General features: G+C 38.1%; 1 protein-coding gene across 1 annotated transcript in view; it reads left to right on the forward strand.

Moving 5' to 3' along the window:
• Positions 1 to 20,446, forward strand: part of RAB23 (RAB23, member RAS oncogene family) — a 38,223-nt gene that overhangs the window by 9,395 nt on the left and 8,382 nt on the right. The window contains exons 2-5 of the mRNA XM_040473842.1: positions 59 to 274; positions 6,340 to 6,425; positions 17,698 to 17,854; positions 19,384 to 19,466. Of these exons, the coding sequence (XP_040329776.1) occupies positions 120 to 274; positions 6,340 to 6,425; positions 17,698 to 17,854; positions 19,384 to 19,466 (481 nt within the window). The 5' untranslated portion in view covers positions 59 to 119. The remainder of the gene's footprint in view (positions 1 to 58; positions 275 to 6,339; positions 6,426 to 17,697; positions 17,855 to 19,383; positions 19,467 to 20,446) is intronic.

The raw sequence follows: 20,446 nt of genomic DNA on the forward strand, positions 1-20,446 counted from the left end.
TACAGCTTATTTTGTACAATTTTTGTGTTATGAAAAATAATTTCATTTTAAACCACAGATTTGAGAAGATCTGATCACCTGGAATTAAAGTTGGTTCAGAAACCTTTACAACTGCAAAAATGTTGGAGGAAGATATGGAAGTGGCTATCAAGATGGTGGTTGTAGGGAATGGAGCGGTTGGAAAGTCAAGTATGATTCAGCGATACTGCAAAGGCATTTTTACAAAAGACTACAAGAAAACCATTGGAGTTGATTTTTTGGAGCGACAAATCCAGTATGTACTTGGCCATTTTATCCCCTGAGTTTTGATTTATGAAGTTTTGATTTGTGAACTATATCTAGGACTTTCACTGGAATAATACTAATTACAGTATAGTCCAAGGTTAGGAGTCTAGTGACTGTGGCTAATGAGACAGTCTGTGGTGGTTTTCAAATACTCATTACTGTGTGTATCTTTTTTTTTTCTTTTTAATGTTTCAAGCTTTTATTTAGATTCCAGTTAGTTAACATATTCCTGTGTATATCTTTATTCTTCTGCCTTTTTTCACCTTTCATCTGTTTTCCCTTCCTCATTTCCCCCCTTTTTTCATACTCCCCTCCCCACTTTCTGTCTTGTATCTGATGTTATATTTATTGGTGGCACCTTGCCTACTTCTTAAAGTCAAACTGATGCTTGACTCTAATGAGATTTCTGTCCCTCATAGGCACAACTTGGAGATTTTGTAGGTTCTGTTCCAGACTACCACAATAAAGCAAGTCAAATGAATTTTTTGGTTGCACAGTGCATATAAAAGTTATGTTTACATTATACTGTAGTCTATTAAGTATGCAACAACATTATGTCTAAAAAAATGTACATACCTTAATTTAAAAATACTGTATTGTTCAGGCACCTGGGTGGCTCAGTCGGTTGGGCACCCGACTTCAGCTCAGGTCATGATCTCGCGGTGTGTGAGTTCAAGTCCCACGTCGGGCTCTGTGCTGACAGGTCAGAGCCTGGAGCCTGCTTCTGATTTTGTGTCTCCCACTCTCTCTGCCCCTCCCCCACTCCTGCTCTGTCTCTCTCACTCTCAAAAATGAATAAATGTTAAAAAAATTAAATATTAAAAATTAAAAAAATACTGTATGCTAAAAAATGCTAACCATCCTCTGATCTTTCACTGAGTCTTAATCTTTTTTCTGGTGAAGGTCTTGTCTTGATGTTGATGGCTGCTGACTGATCAGGGTGGTGGTTGAATGTTGGGGTGGCTGTGGTAGTTTCTTAATATAAGACAACAGTGAAGTTTGCTTGACTGATTTACTCTATCTTTCAGGAATGATTTCCCTGTAGCATGTGATGCTGTTTGATGGCATTTTACCCACAGTAGAACTTCATTCAAAATTGGAGTCAATTCTCTCAAACCCTATTGGATCACTATATTGTACACCTGAAACTGATATAACGCTGTATGTTATACTATAGTGGAATTAAAATTAAAAACTTTAAAAAAATTCTCTCAAACCCTGCTGCTACCTTATCAGCTAAGTTTATTTAATATTCTAAATCCTTTCTTGTCATTTCAACAGTCTGCACAGCATCTTCACCAGGACTAGATTCCATGCTAAGAAACCACTTTCTTTGCTCATTTATAATAAGCAACTCCTCATCTGCTCATGTTTTATCATGAGATTGCAGCAATTCAATCACATCTTCAGGCTCCATGTCCTGCTATTTCCACCACGTCTGCAGATACTTCCTCCATGGAAGTCATTGAACCTTTCAGAGTCATCCGTGAGGGTTGGAATCAACTTCTTCCAAAGTCCTGTTGATGTTGATATTTGACCTCTTCCAGTGAATCACAGATGTTCTTATTGGCATCTACAGTGGTGAATCCTTTCTATAAAGTTTCAATTTACTTTGCCCAGATCTATCAGAGGAATTACTATGTGTAGCAGCCATAGCCTTACACAATATATTTCTTAAATACTAAGACTTGAAAGTCAAATGGCCTGCAGAATGGATGTTGTGTTAGCAGTCATGACAACAACATTCTTTCATTGTACATCTCCATCAGACCTCTTGGGTGACCAGGTCCATTGTCAATGAGCAGTCATACTTTGAAGGAATTTTAAAATATTTAGTAAACCATGATGTAAACAGATGTGCTGTCATCCAGGCCTTGTGGTTCCATTTATAGAGCACAGGCAGGGTAGATTTAGTATAATTCTGAAGGGCCATAGAATTTTCAGAATAGTAAATAAGTATTGGCTTCAACTTAAAGTCACCAGCTGCATTAGCCCCTAACAAGGGAGTTAACTTGTCCTTTGAAGCTTTGAAGCCAGGTACTGACTTTGCTCTAGTTATGAACGTCCTCCATAGAATCTCCTTCCAATAGAAGGCTGTTTCATCTACATTGAAAATTGGTGGGTTAGTGTAGCCACCTTCATTAATTATCTCAGCTAGATCTTCTGGGTAACTTGCAGCTTCTGCATCAGTACGTGCTGCTTCACCTTGCGCTTTGATGTCATAGAAGCAGCATCTTTCCTTAAACCTCATGAGCCAGTCTCTGCTAAATTCAGGCTTTTCTTCTGCAGCTTCCTCACCTCTCTACCTTCATAGAACTGAAGAGAGTTAGGGCCTTGCTCTGGATTATCGGGCTTTTGTTTGAGGGAATGTTGTGGCTGGTTATATCTTCTGTCCAGATCACAAAAGCTTTCTCCGTATGAATAGTACAGCTGTTTCGCTTTTTGCGTTCTATGTGTTCACTGGAGTAGCTTGCTTGCTTATTTATTTATTTATTTAGTAGATAGTAAGTAACTAAATATGTAAGTAATCTCTACACCCAATGTGGGGCTTGAGATCAAATTGTATGCTCTACTGACTGAGCCAGCCGGGCACCACTGAGACAGCACTTTCATTTCCTTCAAGAATTTTTCCTTTCATTCATAGCTTGGCTTACTGGCACAAGAGGCCTAGCTTTCAGCCTGTCTCAGCTTTCAATATGCTTTCCTCACTGCTTAATCATTTCTAGCTTTTTAAAATTATTTTAATGTTTATTTTTTAGAGAGAGCGCGCGTGCACGTGTGTGTGCGCGAGTGGGGGAGGGGTAGAGAGAGAGGGAGACACAGAATTCAAAGCAGGCTCCAGGCTCTAAGCTGTCAGCACAGAGCCCGACACGGGGCTCGAACCCACGAACCGCAAGATCATGACCCAAACCAAAGTTGGACATTTAACCGACTGAGCCACCTAGCTTTTGATTTAAAGTCAGAGATGTGTGGGTCTTCCTTTCACTTGAACACTTAGAAGCCCTTGTAAGGTTATTAATTGGCCTAATTTCAGTATGGCTGTGTCTCGGAGTAGGCAGGCCCAAGGAGCGAGATGGGGGAATGACTGATGGTGGAACAGTGAGAACACACACAACATTGTTCCATTTAGTGTGCTATCTTATATGGAAGTGATTTGTTGCAGCCAAAACGATTATAGTAGTAACATTAAAGATCACTATACACAGATCACCATAAAAAATATGCTAATAATGAAAAAATTTGGAATATTCTAAGAATTATCAAAATGTGGCACAGGGACTCAAAGTGAGCAGATGCTGTTGGAAAAATGCTGCTAATATGATTGCTAAATGCCGGGTTGCCAAAAACCTGCCATTTGTAAAAAATACAGTATCTGTGAAGCCCAGTAAAGCAAAGTGCAATAAAATGAGGCATGCTTGCTTTATGTGGAAGGGAAATTACCTGTCTCTCAGTATAGTTTTCAACTCTTATATTATGGGATCCTAAGACTATCTAGAAGTTCGAGAATTGATCATTTGTTTTAAAGAAATAAGAGCAGATTTGGCAAGATTAAATACTCCTATGAAAAGGAAATCTTACTTTAGTAGATCCATTTGGATTCTAAAACACGTCAAGAGTGACACTTTTTGTCATTAGTCCTCAGAACTGTTAAGGAAATTTTATTTTAATTTTTTTTATTTTGAGTATAGTCGACACATAATGTCACATTAGTTTTAAGTATACAGCAAAATGATTCAACTCTCTATAGGTTAAGCTATGTTCACCACAAGTGTAGCTACATCTGTTACCATACAACGCAATTACAGTATTATTGACTACATTTTCTATGCTGTACCTTTTATTCCCGTGACTTACTCATTCCATAACTAGGAGCCTATATCTCCCACTGCCCTTCATTCATTATGCCCATTCCCCCATACCCCAAGCATGCATGTGTATATGTATATATATATATATATATTTTTTTTTTTTTTTAATTTTTAAAAATGTTTATGTTTGAGAGACAGAGAGAGACAGAGTGTGAGCGGGGGAGGGGCAGAGAGAGAGGGAGACACAGAATCCAAAGCAGGCTCCAGGCTCTGAGCTGTCAGCACAGAGCCCGACTCGGGGCTCAAACCCACGAACTGCGAGATCATGACTTGAGCCGATGTCAGACGCTCAACTGACTGAGCCACCCAGGCGCCCATATATATAAGCATTTTTTAAGTATTTATTTTTGAGAGAGAGCAAGTTGGGGAGGGGCAGAGAGAGAGGGAGACAGAGGATCTGAAGCGGGCTGTGCACTGACAGCAGAGAACCCATTGCGGGCTCGAAGCCATGAACCGTGAGATAATGACCTAAGCCAAAATCAAGAGTCAGATGCTTAACTGACTGAGTTACCCAGGAGTCCCAGAAATAAGTAACATTAAACAAATCTGACTAGCGTAGACATTAGCATTAAAGATAATTGTGCTCATTGTTTTAAAGATTGTTCAGTTTCTAGTTTGCATTTTATTATCCTTATTTATTTATTTATTTATTTATTTAAGAGAGAGGGTGCAAGTGAGCTAAGGGGAGAGAGGGAGAAGCGAGCTCACCTGAAGCAGGGCTCAAGCTCACCCTATGTGGGACTTGGCCTCATGAACTGAGATCATGACCTGAGCCAAAGTCAGATGTTTAACAACTGAGCTACCCAGGTGCCCCTATTTCCCTCTTTTAAAGATACTTCTGTGTTTACTTCCTTTCTCAGATATTTTAAAAGGGTTCATTTTAAGTCTTCATAGTATTTATTTTTGTACTTGTTATCTGAACCAAATTAACATTTTAAGCATATAGTTGATCCTTGTTATTTGTGGAGTCCATATTTATATCTTAAGTATACTGTTGATTCTTGTTATTTGTAATTCCATACTTGCAAATTCATCTACTTGCTAAAATTTATTTGTAATCCCAGAATCAATATGCTCATTGCTTTGGTGGTCATTCATTGATATGCACAGAGCAGCAAATATTTGGTACCTTACATGCACGTTCTCAGGTTAGACTAAACAAGGTGACTTCCTTTTTTATCTCTCATATTATAAACAAGTGTTTTTTTGTGTGTCTGTTTTTGTCTCACATTTTTGGGCTTTTTGTTGAAGATGTTGCTGTTTAACATGGCCCCAAGCATAGTGCCATCTAGTTTCCCTAAGCACAAGAACGCTATGATGTGCCTTATAGAGAAAATATATATGTTAGGTATGCGTCATTCATACCTACCACATTAGGTATGCGTAAGTTACAGTGCTTTTGGCTTTGACTTCAACGTTAATGAATAAACAATATGCATTAAATAAGCTATCTTTAAACAGAATCACAAAAAACCAAGGTTATATATTTATTGGTTGGGGAGAATGTAACCAGGGCTTACAAGAACCTAACTCTGTATTTCCCTGGGAGCAGTGTTTCAGTATTTGGTAATGCAGCATTTGCAGTGACTTTCTAGAACAGGAATAAGACAATGGAGTGTATGACAAGTAAATTTATAAGTTGAAGGGCAACCAAGCAGGTAAACTGCTTGCTTTTGCTCCTTCCTTCCTCTTGCTTCTTCCTTCCTTTGTCACTCTTTTCTTTTCTTTCTTTCTTTCTTTCTTTCTTTCTTTCTTTCTTTCTTTCTTTCACTTCTGTCTTTTGCTTCTTTCATTTCTTTCCTTCCTTATTCTTATGTATCACTTGTACACCAGGACCCATTAGAATTTTATAGCAAGAGGAGAGCAAGTATTAACCTAAGGGAATCCCCTTGCCAGTGCCAGTGTCTGAGAGCCACCACTGTCTGTGACTGGTGTTAAAGGAGAAAACAGGACAGGTAAGCTCAAATCATGTATAAAGTTATAGCTTTGAGGGACTGTGTTTCCCCCTTTAGTTTCACTATTGGTAATAGTATCAATATTTAAAAGCACTCAGATTTTTTCAGAGTGAACACCAATAATGTAGTTTTAAAATCTTCAAATCTTTGAAAAATAAAAATAGGTACAAAGTTATGTTGCTGAAGACATTTTCTTTTACATATGTCATAAATTCATCTCTTGTTTTCAGAGTTAATGATGAAGATGTCAGACTAATGTTATGGGATACAGCAGGTCAAGAGGAATTTGATGCAATAACAAAGGCCTACTATCGAGGTAAATTGTGGGGTATTTTGCAGGGGGCGTGTTCTTTTGGGTAAACAAAGAACTTCATTTTTTTTTTATTCCACATAGAAGGGTTTCTTTTTAAGAATACTTAATTTCAAAGCATTTTTAAAAATCTCTTAGGTCACTATTCTCCTAATGATCTTGTTGAGTGGTAAACAATACTTTGTACTATACATCATTTATCTCTGCCTTGGAATTATATGACTCACATAGCCATTCCCAGTTCTAATCAGTTAGAAACTGTTAAATGCCTTTTTTTTTTTTTTTTAATGTTTATTTTTGAGAGAGAGACAGACAGAGCTTCTGTGAGCACAGGAGGGGCAGAGAGAGGGAGACAGAGGATCTGAAGCAGGCTCTAGGCTGTAACCTGAGAGCAGCAAGCCCAAGGCAGGGATGGAACCCATGAACTGCCAGATCATGACCTGAGCCGAAGTCAGACATTTAACCGACTAAGCCACCCAGGTGCCCCATAAATGCCTATTTCTGACCATATGGAGATGACTATATGGTCAGAGTGGGAACTAGCATGAAAGAAAGCAAAATCCCTGCAAATAAGATGATATTTTGTTATGACTCATGAAATTGCGTGGATAAAGCCGTCTCAGTGCTCTGAGTTCAGAAAGGTGTAAGATACATGTGAAAGGAAAGAACTACAACTATAGGATTTAAGAATAAAATGTGGGGTTAAATTCCTCAAGAAAAGCTGAAATTTCATTCATTCATTCATTTATAAATTTACACTCAAGTTAGTTAGCATACAGTGTAATAATGATTTCAGGAATAGGATCCAGTGATTCATCCCCTGTGTCTAACACCCAGTGCTCATCCCAACAAATGTCCTCCTTAATGCCCCTTGCCCATTTAGCCCATCCCCCCACCCACAACCACTCCAGCAACCCTCATAGTGTTCTCTTTCAGAGTCTCTTATGTTTTGTCCCCCTCCCTGTTTTTATATTACTTTTGCTTCCCTTTTCTTATGTTCATCTGTTTTGTATCTTGAATTCCACATATGAATGAAGTCATGATATTTGTCTGTCTCTAATACCGCTTAGCATAATACACTCTAGTTGTTGCAGATGGCAAGATTTCATTCTTTCTGATTGCTGAGTAATACTCCGTTATATACAACGGAGTATTTCACATCTTCTTTATCCATTCATCTATTGATGGACATTTGGGCTCTTTCCATACTTGGCCCATTGTTGTTAGTGCTGCTGTGAATACTGGAGTGCATGTGCCCCTTTGAAACAGCACACCTGTATCCTTTGGATAAATATCTACTAGTGCAATTGCTGGGTTGTAGGGGAAAAACTGAAATTTCTTTTTTTTGTTGTTTTTAATTTTTTTTTTAACGTTTATTTATTTTTGAGACAGAGAGAGACAAAGCATGAGTGGGGATGGAGCAGAGAGAGAGGGAGACACAGAATCTGAAACAGGCTCCAGGCACTGAGTGGTCAGCACAGAGCCCGACGCGGGGCTCGAACTCCCGGACCGTGAGATCATGACCTGAGCTGAAGTCGGACGCTTAACCGACCAAGCCACCCAGGCGCCCCAAAAACTGAAATTTCTAAATGGAACTTAAAGTTTCCTATAAAATTTTGTCCTTTTGGAATTTATGACAACCTTTTACAGTGTTTCTCCAACTCATTGCCAGTGGTAATTGCAATGAGAACAAAATAACTGGAGGTTTGATATAATACCATGTAGTCTTATAGTGTCTTGGCGCTTTTGAATATACATCTTGTTTTTTCCCACTTTTGAAAATGTGGGATTTATAATAATAATGGCAGCTGAGGTATAATGAAAACACAATTGTGCTAAACATCTAAACCACCAAAGAAGTTGCCTTTCCAACTTGGTACCAGGGAAACTTGACTTCTACTGCCTACTCTCAGAAGACATTTTGGTTCCTTGAGAAATTAAGAGAGGTACACCAGGTGTTATGTAATAATGTCACCACTACTTCTCACTCTATTTACTGTGTCCTTAAAAGCTTCCCACCTGCAGTAGTTTGGACTGTTGCTCTCCGATGCATGCCAGTTTGGATCTTGAGCACCTATAACATGGTATGAGGCAGGAATTGTGTCCTTAGTACCCAAAGCTCTTAGATTAGATGGGATTTTTATCAAATTATTAATTTCATAAGCACTGATGCTAAAGGTCCTAAAAATAAAGTTAATTCTTTTTTTTTTTTAATGTTTATTTTTGAGGTGGGGGTGGGGCAGAGAGCATGGGAGAGAGAGAAAATCCCAAGCAGGCTTCATGCTCTCAGCACAGAGCCCAACATGGGACTTGATTCCATGAACTGTGAGATCACATCCTGAGCCAAAACCAAGAGTCAGGTGCTTAAGCAACTGAGCCACTGAGATGCCCCAATTCTTTTTTTTTTTTTTTTTTTTTGACATTTTTAAGTTGTCTATGTTATTTTATTTTATTTTATTTTATTTTATTTTTTTAATTTTTTTAATTTTTTTTTTATTTTATTTAAGAGAGAGAGAAAGTGTGTGCACAGTGGAGAGGGGCACTGGGAGAGGGAGAGAGAATCTTAAGCAGGCTTCACACTTAGTGCAGAGCCTGACATGGGGCTGGATCACATGGGATCATGACATGAGCTGAAATTGAGAGTTGGAAGCTCAACCGACTGAGCCACCCAGGGGCCCCAGTAAAGTTAATTCTTGAGTAAGATTATTTGTATTTTCTTAGGTTATTACCACCACATCCCCTCACCCCATTCACACGGGAAAAAAACAAACAGCCTAGGTGTAAACTAGTAGGAGTATATGAGATTTTCATTGTTTTCATTTAGCTTTTTTCTCTAAGTTCTTGGCATGAAATATATGTTCTTTTGTGAGGAAAAAAGATAGGTTGGGTTCTCTCATTTTAAGCTTTTGACAATTTTATATGGCAGTATTACTTTTTAACCGTTATGGATAATTGTGGAGAATGTATTTACCATATGTATCTCTAATTTATAAAGCAAAACAGTGTTAGTTTATAACTGACCCAAAATAAAGTTTAACTTGAAAAAAGGCAAAAATGATCAAATGTCAAAAATGATTTGATTTGCATATAAATAAAAAGAAAATGTGGGAACTGTAGAGTTAAGTAGATCACTTGGGTCCCTGGTTTTAAAAAAAAAGACCAGGTAGCTAAAAATATTTTTATATCCACTGTAGTTGAGGAATTAATGCTTTCTTCAGTTTTTCCCTTCAGACTGTGTTCAACATTATTATCTTTTAAATTTCAAAATTGGACTTGTCTGGCTTGTCATGTAATTCTTGTTTAGTACTTTTTAGGTGTCCACAAATCAGTTTCTCTTTACTACCTCTACAAAAAAACACTTTGCCAGAAACTAAAAAGATAACCCATAATTATTAGTATTTACATCTTAATTTACTGTGGGTGATGTTTAAATTTTTTTCCACTTGGTTTCATTTGGCCTAAAAGGCTTTAAACAGCTTTGATTTTCCTACATTTAACATTTTAACTTAAAGTGATCTTAAGCATATAAATAGACGTCTGTTAAAAGCTTTTCTTAAAATGTAAATTTTTAGTCAACCATGTTAAATGGCAAAGAGAGTGGGATACTGAGACAGGTCTTGAGTTTCAGCTTCTTTTTCTAAGTTGTAAGAATAAACATCCCATCCCAGTGGCAATTATATTTGAATTTGAGAAATGGCATACTGAATATTCTTCTATGCTTTTCTTTGGGGTTTCATCAGAATGCTTTTGGTTGCTGACAACAGAAAAGCAATTTCAAACTGACTTAAACTACAAAGAAAAGTGGAAGTATCATAGCTTTTAGTTATGGTTTGTTCTTACTGTAACCTCTTTGATTCTCCCGGCTCGCCTCTCTCCCTTTGTGGGGTTTCTTCTCATGCTGATTTTCCTCTTGGTTGCAAGATTGCTACCATCAACAATGGAAGCCACATTCTTTGTTCACATCCTTGGGAGAAAGGATCACTTCCCACAACAATGGATTATAAGTCCTGAGCTTTTATCTGATTAGATCACCCTTGACCAGATCACAGTAAGTAGTCAGAGGAATGTGATTACCCTAATTGGCTTGGTGCACTTAGGGCCTACTCCCTCAGAGCAGAGTGTAGGTTCAGCCTGCCTAAACCATGTGTCTACTATACAGTGAGGGAGAGGTGTTCTTGGGGAGGGAGGGGAATTGGATGCCAATTTTTGCCACTAACATAGATTCAAATAATGATGTAATTAAATAGAAGCAAAGACTAGGAAGAGAAGATAAAGGCTGGGAAGAATGCATTAAATAAGATAGTGATTTAGTGATAGTAACACCATGCCTCATAAAATTAGGACTTACTGATCTATGTTCTAGAAATGTATCATCCAAAATATATAAAAATTTTAAAAGTTTATATTTAAAGAGGAAAAATGTTATTATAATTCATTTGAAAGACCTATGATATCACAAACCTTTGCTTAAAGGATTAATTATGTTCTTAGAATGCTGTGTTGATTGTATAGTGAGACATGTTGAAAAATAACCTTGTAAAGAACAGAGCACAGATCATATTAGGACCATTTGGGATCCCACATGATTCCTCTTAAAGTCTTAAGAAGTCCACCCTAGGCAGTAGAAATCATTCCTTGTATAGAAAGTTATATACAGTATAATACAGATTTTCATCATAGTTTTTACTATGATTTGGTTCTAAGAAATGTTCCTGACTAACAATATATAGAAAATGAGGTTACAGACTTGAGACCTATTATCTGAGATTATGTCCATAAATAGAAGGAAACTTTTTTAAAGTACCTTTTTTCACAAACCTACATGAATATAAATTGTTGAAAATGAAATAGCTCTAGACAAGAAGCTATTTATGAATTTCAATTATAAATGCAAAAATTAAGGAACAACTGAATTAGACCATGCAAATCCTTTAGATTTGTTTCGAAATTTTTTGAGCATTGAATCTGTAATAGATTGGTTCATTATGTAATCTGTGAGCTTTAGGGCACCTTGGTTACTCAGTGGCTGGAGTGTCAGACTTCGGCTCAGGTCATTATCTAGTGGTTCCTGTTGGGCTCTGTGCTGACAGCTTGGAGCCTGGGACCTGCTTGGGATTCTGTGTCTCCCTGTCTCTCTGCCCCTCCCCTGCTCGTGCTCGCTCTCTCTCAAAAATAAACAGTTAAGAAAAATAAGAGAAATAAATATTTGCTAATGGTGTTCTTATAATTGACACCACAACTTTATTCATATCTCTATGTTTCTGATGTGTGGATAAGTGGAGTAGTTTGTTAATTATTACAAGTGAATCTTTTGTGGGTGGCTTACTCTTAACTATGATGACAGAGTAACTTCTAACCATGTGATTCTTAGGGTAGGTGGTATTGAAGTAAGATTGAATAGTGGGAAAATACAGATCTTTTAAAAATATATGGATAGAAAACAGTAGCTGCCTTTAAATATCAGGGGTGTAAGATATGTCCAGATGACTGCAACAGAGAAATTAAAACATTATTAACTTTTTTTAACATTATTTTCTTCTTCTTCTTCTTCTTCTTCTTCTTCTTTGTGTGTGTGTGTGTGTGTGTGTGTGTGTGTGTGTGTGAGAGAGAGAGAGAGAGAGAGAGAGAGAGAGAGAGAGAGAACACGCACATGTGGTAGGGGGAGGGGTAGAGGGAGAGAGAATCTGAAGCAGGCGCCACGCCCAGTGCGAAGCTCCATCTCACAACTATGAGATCATGTCCTGCGCCAAAATCAGGAGTCCAAAGCTCAACCGACTGAGTGGGTGGCAGATGTTCAAAGATGATTCTTTCTCTAGGTGACTGTTCTGGATTCTTCCAAGGTTCCCAGTTTCAGGGATATTTCTTCTGAGCACTTGTACTTGATTCTTGCAGTTGCTTTGCTCCCTTGCTCCCCTTTGTGGGACTTACATTCCACCTCCACCTTCCTTATTTATTTATTGTTGAGAGACAGAGAGAGACAGAGTGTGAGCAGGGAAGGGGCAGAGAGAGAGAGGAAGACACAGAATCCGAGGCAAGTTCCAGGCTCTGGGCTGTCAGCACAGAGCCCGATGTAGGGCTCAAACTCAGGAACTGTGAGATCATGATCTGAGCTGAAGTCAGGCACTTAACTGACTGAGCCACCTAGGCGCCCCCCACCTTCACCTTCCTTTATGCAAAGTTCCCATCACCTGATAAGCGGTCCTGTTGGACATGAGTTAAAGATGACCCCATATGCTAGCTTGTCTCTTAGATGTGGTTCACCTCTATCCATATGAAATTTGTGTGCATTCTTTGTCTTGCCATTGGCAGGAGCGCAGTTACTCCCAAGTGTGGCTCTCTTTTTGTCTGTTGGTCTTGCCCTTTTGCTCTCATTTCCAGCCTTGAATCTCAGCACCATCAATCCAGAGTGTCCTCCAGTTGCTGGGAACATGTATCATGCTACTTATGAGAGAGAAGGGTTGGAGTGGATAGCATTTTCTCTGAAAAAATCGTTTCCCCTTTGTCTCAATTCTTAAAAAAAATTTTCTTGAAGTGTTTGAGGGAGTTCCAAAGTTGTATAATGGATTTATGATCATTTCCTTTGTAAATTCTGCAAAGAATGATCTTTCCACACATACTTGGAATCTGATATTTATCATCTGTTTTATTGGTACTTACGTAAAAATTTTCTACAAAGGGTCTTTAACTTTTTAAAGTATATACTGTAAAGGGCTTTTATGGTGAGGAGGTATGCTGGTTTCCTAAGCAGAAAAGAACCATAATGCATCACAATTTCACAGAGTATTTATCTGTATGTATGGATGATAATGTTCAGTTAGAGGAAATTAAAATAAGTAGTTGTCTATCATTTGTCAGAATTATTGAATCTCCAGAAGTAATCCAGGTTGTCTGTCTTGTGCTTTTGGTTTTTCCTTTTGGTAATTGATTTAGGTTAAGTAAGCTAAGGTGGTGGCAGCGTCCAGTCTAAGGCTTCCTGTCAGTTGAACTATCCTGCTTCAGAGGAGCCATCTGAGATTGTAACTGCTCTTGTCATGACTTATTTCTGTCATCTTGGTTCAGGCTTTGTATTTTTTGTTTGTTTGGGTTTTGTGTGTGTGTATTTTCTTTCCTCCGTCACTTTGGATACATCTTCTTTTGTCCTGAGGTTTAATAGTTATACTTTCCCTTTTTCTTAATTTAAAAATTTTTTTAAGTTTATTTGTTTATTGTGTGTGAGAGAGAGAGTGGGGAAGGGGTAGAGAGAGAGGGAGACAGAGGATCCCATGCAGGCTCCCTGCTGTCAGCGCAGAGCCCCAATCCTTTTTATTCTTATGGTGATTGCCTTTAATTTAAGATTCTGTCTTAATTTGAATGCCACCCCCACAATCATTCGCCAAATAGTTCTTGGCACAACTTGCTGGGGCTGGTTTTTCTGGTAGGCGATCCCAGGAAGAAGTGAGAGACTGGGGAAGGAAGGGAAAAAAACCTACACAGGTGCATTAATGAGCTAATTACTACTGTAGGCAATTGGGGACCAATCCCTGTGAGGAACCATGTAGACATGCCTCAAGATGGTCCCACCATAGTGAGGCTGAAGTTTTATCCTACCTCCCATGCATTCAAGTTTCTCCCCAGAGGTATCCATTCCTTTAAAATAGGATAACCCAAGGGTCTTTCTGAAGTGTAGGAAAAAGCCATGAGGCAGAAAAGCCGAGTACCACCTGCAGCACACCTGCAGTGTGCTTCAAGGTGGATACAACAGGCAGGACCTGTCCACAGCTGCAGTGAAACTCCGTTGATTGCTTTAACATATTCATATTACATGTTCCTCCTCTTTAGACTGGCACTTTAGCACTTTTCCATGTTCCTCTGTTGTCTCTTCACCAAGTTGTCCACTAAATAATTTTGGGTTGTTATGGACATACTCTTCTTTTATCTGTTGATCACTGATTTTTTTTAATTTTTAGAGAGCTTGTGAGCAGGGCAGGGGGGAGAGAGAATTTTTTTTTAATGTTTATTTTTGAGAGGGAGACAGAGCACGAGCAGGGGAGGGGCAGAAAGGGAGGGAGAAACAGAATCTGAAGCAGGCTTCAGGCGCTGTGCTGAAAGCTCAGCACAGAGCTTTAACTCATGAACCAAGAGATCATGAGCTGAGCCAGAGTCATGACTGAGCCACCCAGGTGCCCTGGGAGAGAGAGAATCTTAAGCAGGCTCCTCACTCAGCGCAGAGCCTGATGCAGGGCTCTATCCCATGACCCTTGGGATCAATGATCTGAGCCAAAATCAAGAGTCTGACACTCAACAAACCAAGCCACTCGGTTTCCCCAATCATTGATTTTTTTAAACAACATTTTTCTTTTCTTAATTATTCTTACTGCCCATATCTCTGGCACCATCTGCTTAGTTTGTTGTGGTTTTTTTTTTTTTTTTTTTTTACATTATTATTAAAATATACTTCTAAGAGTTTTTGTTTTTGTTTTTTTTGAAACTGGGCCATCTTTTTATTTTATTTTATTTAAACATTTTTAAGTTTTATTTATTTATTTTGAGAGAGAGAGAGGGAGAGAGAATTGCAAGCAGGCTCTGAGCTATCAGTGCAAGCGCCCAACATGGGGCTCAAAATCAAAAACCATGAGATCATGACCTGAGCCGAAACCAACAGTCAGATGCTTAACTTACTGAGCCACTCACATGCCCCTTTGTTTTGTTTTTAAAGTGAGACTCTGTATCCCTGGAAATGCCCTTTTGTGCCCTCATTCAAATAATAGTCGACTGGATATAAAATTCTAGGTTTAAAGCTAAGTAGAGTTTTATAATAAACAGCAGTTCTTGGGATGTCTGTCTGGCTCAGTCAGTAGAGCATGAGACTCTTATTTTTTTCTTTTAGTTTAATTAGTAGTTTTTGAGAGAGGCACGAGCGGGGCAGGGGCAGAGGGGGAGAGAGAGAATCTCAATCAGGCTCCACACTCAGCATGGAGCCCAATGCAGGGCTTAATCCCACCATCCCAGAATCATGACCTTGGTTGAAATCAAGAGTTGGATGCTCAACTGACCGAGTCACCCAGGCACCCAGAGCATGAGACTGTTTTTTTTTTAAGTTTATTTTTGAGACAGAGACAGAGTGTGAGTAGGAGAGAGGAAGAGAGAGAGGGAGACACACAATTTGAAGCAGGCCAAAGCGTGAGACTCTTGATCTCAGGGTTGTGAGTTTGAGCGTCACGTTGGGCGTAGAGATAAGTTAAAAAATAAAATAAGTCTTGGGGCGCCTGGGTGGCTCAGTTGGCTAAGCGTCCGACTTCAGCTCAGGTCACGATCTCACAGTTCATGGGTTCGAGCCCTACATCAGGCTCTGTGCGGACAGCTCAGAGCCTGGAGCCTGTTTCAGATTCTGTGGCTCCCTCCGTCTCTCTGACCCTCCCCCGTTCATGCTCTATTTCTCTCTCTCTCAAAAATAAATAAACGTTAAAAAAAAAAATTTTTTTTTTTAAATAAATAAGTCTTGAAAAAAAAAGAATAGTTTCTTAGTCGAAGTATAATTAAATGTTTTATTTATAGTTTAAGTAAATATTAAAGTTCGAGGAAATATAAATTTATTTACCAGTATCTAGTGTGATCTTATCAGTTTTATTTCTCCTTAAATTCCTGGAAGGTATCAGGGTACCTCTGTCTGTGTTGTACCCTGCCCCCTGCCCCAATTTTGTAGTAATTTATACAGTTTTTGTAATTAATTTATTCTTTGATTTAAAACCTGTTTTAGAGTAGGGGAGATTTTCCCACGTGAAGCCTCTGCTTTTACAGTAGTAGTGAACTGTGGTTTTCTCTTTCATCCTCTTTTGCTTTGCTTTGGTGATTTGTAAACCCTTTTTTCCCTTCAGAGTGTCTTGGTAGCCCAGGTATGTATGCTTTGAATCTTAGGAAATTCTTATACCTGAGGAATCTGGAAGGAAAGAGTAACAGTAAGAAAACGTGCCTCGATTCCAGGAAATCCTTTTAACCCAAAGATGATTTTCTTTTGTTACTTATGTATCTGCTTTTGTCACCATGCTGCCTGATTAATTCAACATCTAATTATTTATGAAAGAGCTTCTTCCAGGGGTGCCTGGCTGGCTCCGTCAGTAGAGTATATGACTCTTGATCTCAGGGTTGTGAGTTCAAGCCCCTAATTGGGTATAGAGCCTACTTAAAAATAAAATAAAAGGGCTTCTTTTAGAAAGTTGCTGCTTGTTTTCAATCTTAGATATTATCAACCTAATGTGATAATTGGAAGTTAAAATATTGTCAGTGAGAATGGGAATTATACAATTAAACAGGATAAAAAATGAAATTAAACCTTTTTCTCTATTTTATATATACATGTTTTATATATATATATATATATACACACATATAATTCATATATACATGTTTTATATATATATATACCAGTGCCAAAGTTAAATATATATATACATATAATTTATATATACATGTTATATATAATATATATATAACATATGCATATATATATATAACATGTATATGAAAAAAATATATATATATTTGGCACTGGTTTTTATTTTTTATTTATTTGTTTCAAAAAAATTTTTTAACGTTTACTTATTTTTGAGAGACAGAGCATGAGCAGGCGAGGGACAGAGCGAGGGAGAGACACAGAATCTGAAGCAGGCTCCAGGCTCTGAGCTGTCAACACAGAACCTCTTGCAGGGCTTGAACCCATGAACCGTGAGATCATGACCTGAGCCGGAGTCGGATGCTTAACCGACTGAACCACACCCAGGTGCCCCTTGGCGCTGGTCTTTAAATCGTGTTCCTTAACATCACTGGTATTCTACTGAAATAAAATAATACATATTTTTTAAAAAGTTAATACACTGAGAAAATTATGACTTTTTCCTCATAGATTTTTCTTAAATATGTGCTAAAAGAAATTAAGCAAATGATAGATATTAACAGGAAGAACTTGGCAACAGCCTATCATTCATACTTAGTTTACCATTCTCTCTAGAGAATTTTTTTTCTTCCAAGTTTTTATTTAAATTCCAGTTAACAAGAATATAGTTTTGAGACTTGTACATAATTTTGAGAACCACTGGTTCTTTGAATTGGAAAATAGAGTTTAAATGTTAAAAATAAGCAGAATGCTACAAAGGTGAGCTCAATATTTATTTACATAAAATTGTCTTGATACACCTAAAGGTAATATAACATTGTATCTTCATTATACTTCAATTAAAAAAATTGTTTAAATATAGGATTGTTTCATTAATGTAAATAACATTTTTATTTTGTGACCTTACAGGAGCCCAGGCTTGTGTGCTTGTATTTTCAACCACAGACAGGGAATCTTTTGAAGCAATTTCCAGTTGGAGAGAGAAAGTCGTAGCTGAAGTTGGAGATATACCAACTGTGCTTGTGCAAAACAAGATTGATCTCTTGGATGACTCTTGTATAAAGAAGTAAGGTGTCCACTTTTGAGGGGGAGGTGGTAATTCTATATAGTTAAAACCTGTTCTAATTTATACATACATTTAAAAAATTTAGGAGAGGTTTTATAGAGACCCTTATACTTAAAATTTTCTGTGCGCTATTCTGTGTGATCAGTTTGGGTTTGCACTAAGTCATAAGTAGAACAAATTAAAGGAATAAATTTTGAAGGCCCTTTTAGAATTCTAGTCTTTTGTCTTATACCACAAATCCAGCGCTTGATGTTAAGTCAAATCTAGATATAATAAGAATGTTAAGAAAAACATCCCTGTATATTTTAATATCTAAAGCATGGAGCTATCCTGTGTGGATGAGTTAAATGGGTAAGTAGTTCAGATTCACGTTGTTTTGTATATTCAGAAGTAGGCTCAAATTTGTGAACAGAGCATCTAGATAATTCTATAAGTATTTGTACATCATGTTGTTAACTTTTTGCTAGCTTTGAAAATCTTTGCTTAGTTTTTACCTTATTTTTTTGTATGTTCTTATATTAGTTATCTGTTGCTGTGTAACAAATTAATCCAAAACTTATGGCTTAAAACAACAAAAATTTGTTATTTCACAGTTTCTTTGGGTCAGGAATTTGGGAGTGGCTTAACTAGGTGGTTTTGGTTCAGGTTTTTCATGAGGTTACAGTCAAGATGTTGCTGAGGACTGTAGTCATCTAAAGGCTTGACTGGGGCTTGGAGGACCTGCTTCCATGTTGGCTCATCACTTGACCGTTATCAGGAGGCCTTAGCTCTTTGCCATGTGGACCTCCCCAGGGCTGCTTGAGTGTTGTCACAACATAGCAACTGGCTTCCCCCAATCCCATGATTCAAGACAGAGCAAAGCAGAAGCCATCATGTCTCTTATGACCTAGTCTCAGAAGTCACCGCTGTCACTTCTGTGTGTTATTGATCACACAGACACAGACCAACCTCGATTCCAGTGGGGGAGGAAACTATACAAGGATGTGAAGACCAGGAGGAGGGTGAGGCATGGGGTGGAATCCTTGAGAACCATTTTAGAGTAGAGCTACTACAGTCTTAATAAAACTAAGATCAGGAGTCATAATAAAACTACAGTTAGGAGTCCCCTCTTGTAGACACAGTTGTTAATACAGTAACTTTGGCTTTGTCAGCAAAGTGGTTTCATAGTGAGCAAGAGTGAAGAAGGGAGTGCAGTGTAAGATTATCAGGGTGCAGTTAAATTCAAATGTTTTTAAAGACAAGGGAGAAAATTAAGTATTATATAAAAAAAGTGATATTTAGCTATTTTAAGCCTAGAGTTTGGGACTATAGAAGTGACAGCATAATGGTATTTATTCTACAAGAGTACTGAAAACTAAAAATTCTGCTCAGGTACTGAGAACATAGCTTTGAACTGGTCTGGAAGGTCTCACCACCCCCCCCCCCCCAACCTCAAGCTGTATTCAGTAAATAAAATAAATATGATTTTTTAAAACAAGCTATCAGAAAGTACCTTTGTAAGCACTTTTTTTCTTTTAATTTATATATAGTGAGGAAGCTGAGGCACTGGCAAAAAAGTTAAAGCTAAGATTCTACAGAACATCAGTGAAAGAAGATCTAAATGTGACTGAAGGTAAACTGCCTTTTTAAAAAAAATTAATAGCAGGAAGTTTGTTTTATTCTGCTTATGGTTTTTCGGTTGTATTGTTTGGAAATCATATCTAATGCGAACAGAATTTTCTTATCACCTATCATTAAGTAAAATTAAAAAAAAATTTTTTTTAATGTTTACTTATTTTTGAGACAGAGAGAGACAGAGCATGAATGGGGGAGGGTTACAGAAAGGGAGACACAGAATCCGAAGCAGGCTCCAGGCTCTGAGCTGTCAGCACAGAGCCGGATGCGAGGCTTAGAACTCATGGACTGTGAGATCATGACCTGAGTCGAAGTCGGATGCTTAACTGACTGAGCCACCCAGGCGCCCCTATCATTAAGTAAAATTTAAAGGCATGATGATGCTTCTTAGAATCCTTATTTACTAATGTCTTTTTTTTTTTTTATTAATTCTTTAAAGTTTGTTTATTTTGAGAGGGGCAGAGACAGTGCAAGTGGGGGAGGGGCAGAGAGCGACAGAGACAGAGAATCCCAAGCAGACACTGCACTGTTAGTGTGGAGCTTGATGTGGGACTTGAGCTCACGAAGCTGTGAGATTGAAACCAAGAATTGAATGCTTAACTGACTGAGCCACCCAGGTGCCCCTTTACTGATGTCTTTGAATAGTTGTTGCTCTCTATAGCAAAACTCCATTGGGTTTTGTTTTGTTTTTTACCTTTAAAAATATAACTGGGTGGGGGGCGCCTGGGTGGCGCAGTCGATTAAGCGTCCGACTTCAACCAGGTCACGATCTCACGGTCCGTGAGTTCGAGCCCCGCGTCGGGCTCTGGGCTGATGGCTCAGAGCCTGGAGCCTGTTTCCGATTCTGTGTCTCCCTCTCTCTCTGCCCCTCGCCCGTTCATGCTCTGTCTCTCTCTGTCCCAAAAATAAATAAACGTTGAAAAAAAAAATAAAAAAAAAAAAATATAACTGGGTGGTTCAGTTAAAAATATAACAGCC

This window comes from Herpailurus yagouaroundi, unplaced genomic scaffold (genome assembly GCF_014898765.1).
Source record: "Herpailurus yagouaroundi ecotype Mexico unplaced genomic scaffold, PumYag 139, whole genome shotgun sequence".
NCBI classification, from domain to species: Eukaryota; Metazoa; Chordata; class Mammalia; order Carnivora; family Felidae; genus Herpailurus; species Herpailurus yagouaroundi.